General features: G+C 43.1%; 1 protein-coding gene across 2 annotated transcripts in view; it reads right to left on the bottom strand.

Moving 5' to 3' along the window:
- Positions 1-3,067: 3,067 nt before the first annotated feature.
- LOC117263842 (uncharacterized) overlaps positions 3,068-7,303 on the bottom strand; it is a 4,305-nt gene continuing 69 nt past the window's right edge. The window contains exons 1-2 of one of the 2 annotated variants that reach the window (XM_033637509.2): positions 7,076-7,303; positions 3,068-4,652 (exon numbers count right to left, since the gene is read on the bottom strand). The exon at positions 7,076-7,303 is cut by the window's right edge and continues 69 nt beyond it. In XM_033637509.2, the coding sequence (XP_033493400.1) occupies positions 4,012-4,652; positions 7,076-7,274 (840 nt within the window). In that variant the 5' untranslated portion in view covers positions 7,275-7,303 and the 3' untranslated portion in view covers positions 3,068-4,011. Of the gene's footprint in view, positions 4,656-7,075 lie in introns of both variants that reach the window. The other variant, XM_033637508.2, reaches the window with a different exon arrangement.

The raw sequence follows: 7,303 nt of genomic DNA on the forward strand, positions 1-7,303 counted from the left end.
CTTTCAGAAAATACCCAGGGTTACGCCAGGGCCACACCGGATGCGGAAGTGCTGCGAATAGCCTCAAAGCGCCGAGAAACGAAGCCAGTTTCCTTTCGGCGCCCATGTTAACCAATTGTGTCATCCACAGCGACTGTTTCGGCGTCTGGTCTATTTTCTTTTTTCTTTTTTTTTAAGATATTTTTTGGGGCTTTTTAGCCTTTAATGGATAGGACAGACAAGCGTGAAAGGGGGAGAGAGAGAGGGAGTGACATGCAGCAAAGGGCCACAGGCTGGAGTCGAACCCGGGCCGCTGCGACAACAGCCCTGTACATGGGGCGCCTGCTCCACCACTAAGCCACCAACGCCCCGTCTGGTCTATTTTCTGCGCGAGCCACGAGCGAATGTGTCAAGCCGGGAAGGAATATAGGCTATACATATTAGTCAGTGGTATCTAAACAGAGCGTGAGAGAGATGAACACACACACACTCACACACACTCACACCCACTAACACACACACACACACACACACACACACACACAAGAAAGGGAGAGAGAATGAGAGAGAGAGAGAGAGAGAGAGAGTGTGGGCTGGCTATAGGGGGTGGGGTTGGGGCACACACACGCAAACAGAGAGAGATACTCTTGATGGAAAAACAGCCCCAAATGTGACGGAGACAACAGCTGGGAGCAGAAGCGCTTGTCGACCAGCGTGGAGAAATGTGAACGGGCTCACGCGAGAATTTCGGTGCGCTGCGCGTCGCAGCACTTCATTGGCAGTGTGGCCCTGGTGTTAGGGTAAGAAAGACCAACGGTCTGTACAGCAGTCCCACTGTGTTTGCCAGGGCATATCAGGCTGTGTGATTATGCACAAAGATTGATTTAACGCATTGGAGCAAGTTCATACAATTTCGGACATTTAACATGATAAACTAATTTCAATTCAACATGGTCATTTGCTTAGAGGATTCAGCTGAAGCATAATTAATGTTATATGTAATTAAGATGAAGTATTTGCTTGTTTTGTGGTTAATTATGCACGTGATCCATTTGACTCCATCGGCAGTGGCAGCAGTGTTTGATGCAGGAAACTCGGAGAAATATGGACTTGAAAATCAATTTCGGAATGGAGGGGTTGTCCCCAATATTTGGAATAGCGGGGCCTTTAGAAAAAATGGGAAACCCTGCCATTACGAAGAATGGAGGTCTATTTTCGGAAAGGCGGGGTGTAACCACGCTGACGTGACAACGCTGGTACATGTAACGGTGCTCTGCTGCCTGTAGACGGCACACGCCACTTGATAAGAAAAGCTTTGCTTGTAATAAGAAAAAAGACTTGCTCCATGGACAGATTTTTTTCTGCTTATTTCAAGTGAAAATTTTCCTGAAACAAGTGAAAATTGTCTAAAAACAAGTTACTTTTTAGGTGATGAGTCTTATTTCAATTGTAATGAGATTTGTTTTGACTAGAAATAAATATTCTTGGTAAGATTTTGAGTTTTTGCAGTGTACATACACATACATACACGCATGTACGTTTTTGACCATGTTGTGACTGTTTGAAGCAGGTCTTCATTCTTGCTGTTGTGGTTTGAGTCGTGTTGGGAGTTAGCGCAGCTCACTGTTTTTGCCTGCCTATAGGCCAAAACACACCGGTGGCGTCATATGACAGCGGTCAAGTGCCGCCCCCAACACACACAAAAAGCGTCGCGTTGCGGGGCATTAACCAGATTTCTATTGCACACTCCAGTCCGCTAGGCTGGGAAGTACAAAATAGCGCTTTTTCAAGGGCGGCGAAGCTGGAAAAATAGGACAATAGCATAAAGTGCGTCGAGCCGCCGCCTGTGTGGGTTTGTAAATAGAAAATAATGGGGGCGGCTGTTCTGATGCGCGTCGTATGGCGCCGGTGTGTTTTGGCCTTATCTGTTTGACTGACAGTTTTATTGATCAGTAAGATAACACTGACTTGGCACAAAGTTGGTTCAATTTAGTAAAAAGCTTGGATGTAGTTGCACTACTTACTTTCATTTTGCTGTAGCTTAGCTTGCTACATTTCTGAGGGTGATAGCTTTGATGTAGTGAAGCTTGATTTAATATTAGAGTAACTAATAGCTTAGCTCACTACACTTTTTCTGAGCAACAAGAGGCAGAATAGGAAGACAACAAGAACGTCTGCATTAAAATGTACATTTTACATCAGTTGAGGCTTGAGGTCACAACCTTTGACATCAAGGAGCATCTTCTATCTGACTGAGCTAATTAGCAAGTGACAACCCATCTGTGGCTTCACAAATTATCTCTCACTTACTTCTACCCCCCCCCCCCACCCCCCCACCCCCCTCTTCCTGTTTGGTACGATCCGCTCTATCCAGCTTGACAGAAGCGCTCGCGGCTCGCATGAGAAACAGACCAGACGCTGAACTGAAGCGCTGCAGTGCGCTCCGCTCTGCTCAGCGGCCTGTGTGGACAGTCAGATAGGTTAACATGGGCACCGATTGAAAACTGCCTCCGCTGCAGGGCGCTGAGCTTCGGTTCCGCGTCCGGTGTGTCCGTGGCGTGACTGAATGAGAGACTGTGAAAACTTAAGGTCCGCCCTGCTCTGCCTCTGATTGGCTAGAACTCCTTGTTTACCTTGAGTAATGTGATACACCATTGGTAGTTGGAACTATCACTTTGATTTGCTTTACAACAACTGGTTAAATGACTGTTGCTACGGCAAGATGATAAAATATTTATGAGAAAAAATATTCCTGCACCGGAAATCCGGCACCGTGCCAGAGAACTTCAAGCCCTGAGTCTGCCATGATCAGCAGTTGGCTTCTTCTCAACAAACTTGTTGTTTTGATGACGGGAGTAACTGCACTAAACATATGCTGTTAAAGGTAATGTACCTACCCATATGACTATAGGGATTACGGCCATAGGCGTATTTGCCAAAATGTCGAACTAACCCTTTAAAACTGACTAAAATTGCTCACAGCATGACATCGTAAAAGAATATAAACGTTTGTTGTTGAATGTGAAATTTTCATAAACTTAACAGTAACACAATCAAAGCATTTGAATCAATGTGAGAAACATAAAAATGAGTTTCCAATCATGTGACTTTATTACCTTAGTAAATGTCATACAGCCTTGTTAAAGAATTAACTTCCTGTTGACTGTATGGGCAGCCATGTTTGACACCCTGAAATGAGACTTCAGACTTTGATGTGTCATAAAGTTCTGACTAAATCAAAAATATGACTGCTGGATGACTGTTTTGCCCCGTTACCATCAAGATTAACAAATTCAAAAATAATCTTTAGTGGACACAGAGTTCCATCATGAACAAGGCAGATCTCAATGAGTCTAAACTGACAGCAAACTGAACCTGTGACTGTCACATATGTTTAATACATCTGTAAAGTGCAACATCACCATTTCCTCCAGTGCAGAAATATCTGTCAAAATATATCACATAGAAAAATACTCTATAGTGTCTCTTCCTCCTTGTCTGGGTCCATGTTCACACCAATGTAGAGAAATATGAAAAAAATCAAAGTTTCCAGTCCGTTTATTTTTTCACAGTGGAATGTTGGCGCAAGAAAAATGCTTTAAAATCCTGGTTTTCCTCCTCTTGTTTAACAGCAGCAAAACGAAATGGTGACATGTTTGGTCGACCAACACAGCTGGTTCTTTCTTTCTCCTTCGACACAGTTTAAATAAACGAGTTTTAGTTTTTCTGGTTTGAATATCAAAAAAAAAAAAAAAAAACAGGAGTAAAACCTGGAAACCTTTTAAATCTGGAACACAATCTGTAGTAGAATAATTTGTTCTGGGTTTCTAGGTTTACTGTGTTGTGTTTTGTTTGTTTTCAATGTAAAATACAGATGTAGTTTTTTAAAAAAAAGTTTCAGTAAATAAGCTGGTGTGGAGGAAGGAGGAATTTCATATTTTTCCACATCAGACTGGACATTTCCTGGCTCAAAGAGGTTAGATCGTCTGTCCTGCTTGGTCACACATCAGTATGAACACTCGTCCCGCAGCCTCAGCTCTGCTGTGGTTTCTGTCCCATGTGCGTGCGAATGTGCCGTTTATAATTTGAGTTGTCGCTGAATCTGCGGCCGCACTCGTCGCAGCAGTATGGCTTTTCCCCTGTGTGAATTCTTAAGTGTTTCTGATAACCGTCAAACCGTGTCAGTCTCTTCCCGCAAATGTCACATGTGTATGACTTGTCCACTTTGCTCTCGACCTTGCGGTGCACCTGCACGTGTTTGGCCCAGTGGCCTCGCTGAGCAAACGCACGGCCGCAAATGGTGCAAATGTACGAGTCCACTACCTCAGACAGTGATGCGTCCAGATCGACGCAGTCGCCGTTACCTGAAGCCGGATCTGCAGCTTCGGGGGCATCGTCATCCAGGTCTGAACTGGTCGGCTGGACCGAGGTGCCCGGCTGGGGGTCCAGCTCTGAGTCGCCCAGGTCCTGGAGCTTTGAGAGTGAGGAGGTCATGTGGTCATCGCCCTGCTTATTTCTTACACCGCCACTCTGGAACAACACGAACTTGACATCGTTCTGATCGGCCGTCTGAGACGTCTCTTCCGGCCACAGCTCCTCCTCCTCTTTGATGGAAGCAGGTTTCATCTCATTCAGGTCAAGACTGGCACTCCAGTCCTGCTGCTCACAGACAGCTGCTGACAACAGACAAAACAGCCAGGAAGGGTGGATCAACTAAAGCTGCTCAAATCTTTGTCAAGAAAAGCTTGAAATGTTCCAAATGTAAATGAGATCTGTGTCTTTGTTTTCTTTTTCCACCATGTGAAGGTGGAGATAATTTAATATTATAGTTGACCTCATTTCAGCAATGTCATATCTTGATGACCTGATGTTATAAAAACACAGCAGTGCTTTGACCTAAATGCTAACATCAGCAGTAGAGTATAACTTTTACTGAAGTACAATTTGGAGGTACTTTCACTTCTAGTATTTCCATTTCATGCCCCTTAAAGTTATAGTTGGTAATCCTGTTCAGAAACACTTTTTGTTATATTGGGTGAAATGGTCCTTCCACCCTGAGAGTAGTCAATACATAATGTGTTCAGAAAAAGGGATGAAAAAAATCAGACCTCTGTGGTAGCTGCAGGCCTGTAAAAACTCTGACCAATCCCTGCCATTCGGTGCGAATGGAAAGAACCAATCAGATGCCTTCATGTCTCGTATTGCCTGAGCCCCCCTCCATCCCTCCCTCCCTCCTCCCTGCGTGCACTCATCACGTGTCACCATTGCCGGAAATATTCAGCACATTCCTCAGCAGAAATACCGAATTAGCAGGAGTTTGCTGAACAATGGCAGAGAAAATGCAGCCAAAAGTACCACTTCCAGCGTTATTTGTAACGGCTCGCCCCGCTAAACAGGCTGAGAAAGGAAAGTCAGAGGCAGAAAAGGCTGCGACGAAAAAGGCTTTCGATAAAGCGAGAGGACAAACCAGACATCAACATCCATGCAGCTTTTGAACGGTGGAGACAACTGAGGGAGCTGAAGGGCCTGAAAAGTGATGCAGAGGTTGTTGTCTTCCTGTTGGACAGGTAATTATTTGTTTGCTTCGGGGGGATTTGTTATTTTACTCGGCTCTCCTCTGCCCTGCTGACTGCAGGATGCGCGTTCAAGCTTGTGTGGGGCCATGGCTTTGGACAGCACTGACGAGTGGGGGAGGAGGGGGCGGAGCTTAGAGGAGGTGCCGCTTTCAAATGTTGCTAGCTCTCCAACATTACCAACTATAGCTTTAATACTTCAACTCAACCACATCTTGGAAGCCATTATTGTACTTTTTACTACACTACATTTATCTTACAGCTTTAGTTACTTTACAGATTCAGATTAATAATACAAAATATAATCAGTTCAGAAATGATGATGTATTTTTATACATGAAGCTACCCAGCAGTATGTGAAGTCATTAAAATGAGCTCCACTTTTACCAGCTGCAACATTAAACTGATCAACACATTAATACATCTCTATATGTATATATTGATTTAAAAATAAAAGTTGAAGATGAAATCCTGGAGCTGAAAAAAAGCCTCAGTGTTTCACTCTTATCGTGCAAACAGTTTATTTTTGGCCAAATTTTTAGGACCAACAGAAATTTGAAGATATAACAGTTTTTTGTTTTTAGAGTTTCTGGCTGTGATAAATGGTGTAATTTTAGCAATCTTTAAAGAAAACATGAAAACCTTGACAAATTAGAAGAAAACAAATTTGAGGTAATTTTTTAGTATTTTGTTTTGTTTTTTTTAATCACTTTTCACTGCAGTGATATGTTTGATGTAAGGTATACTGTGATGTAAAAGTTGACAGTTATCATACCATGTACATTTGCTTATCTACGACACTAACAAATAAATAAATAAAAAAAGCAACTTGATGGAGAGCCTCCCCTTTATTTGAATCAAAGGGTAAAGTTTTAACACAAACTTCCATTATCATAATAGTTTCAATTATAGTAATAAAACGTTTGTTCAGCCAAAAATAACCCTTCTGTTTTCATTCCTTTAAGGCTCATTCTGACTTATAATTACATAAATTCTGAAACTACATTTTTTTTATGAGTGAATTACACACACTGCTACTTTAAATGAGACGTAGACTGATTTTAATTAAATATCACTATTTTAACCTCAGATCTGGTTATGTTTTGTTTTGTTTTTTTCTGATGGAGGCTTTTGATGCACATGATCAGTCTGAGCACCATCACAAATTTAAAAATCCAACAAAAATTGCTGTTTTTACAGTTCCTGGCTGTGATAATTGGTATAACATACCTGCAAGATTTCTTTAAAAAATTAGCGGTAAAATGAATAAGAACTACAGCCATTTAATATGTATGCCCCTCCCCTAGGCCAAAAAACAAATATACGTCCCTCCACAGTGCTTTTCACAATTATTTGAGATGCCTCATCCTTTTTACATCACCCCCTACCCCCTCATAAGTAACGAACAGTCCCTAAGTATTGTTGTCACATGAGCTTTATTCTACGTATATTTCTAATATCGGGCGGCTCAGTGGGCAATAAACCGGCTGAGAGTCGGTAACGTTCCTCCAACAGTTCCTCACCTGTGCTGTTGGCCTGCAGAGAGACCTGTGGCTTCCTGGAGAGCTCCAGCAGCCGCCGCTGCCGGTCGATCTCCAGCTTTGAGCGGGAGATCTCTTCCTCGTACTCGGCTATGGTTCTCCCAAACACCCCGAAGATCTCCTCCGCGGCCTCGGTGAGCCGCTGATTGATGAGCAGCCTCAGCATCTCGATTTTAGACATGTTCGCAGCAGTCTGAGCGGCGGAGTGGA

This window comes from Epinephelus lanceolatus, chromosome 16, assembly GCF_041903045.1.
Source record: "Epinephelus lanceolatus isolate andai-2023 chromosome 16, ASM4190304v1, whole genome shotgun sequence".
Taxonomy (NCBI): Eukaryota; Metazoa; Chordata; class Actinopteri; order Perciformes; family Serranidae; genus Epinephelus; species Epinephelus lanceolatus.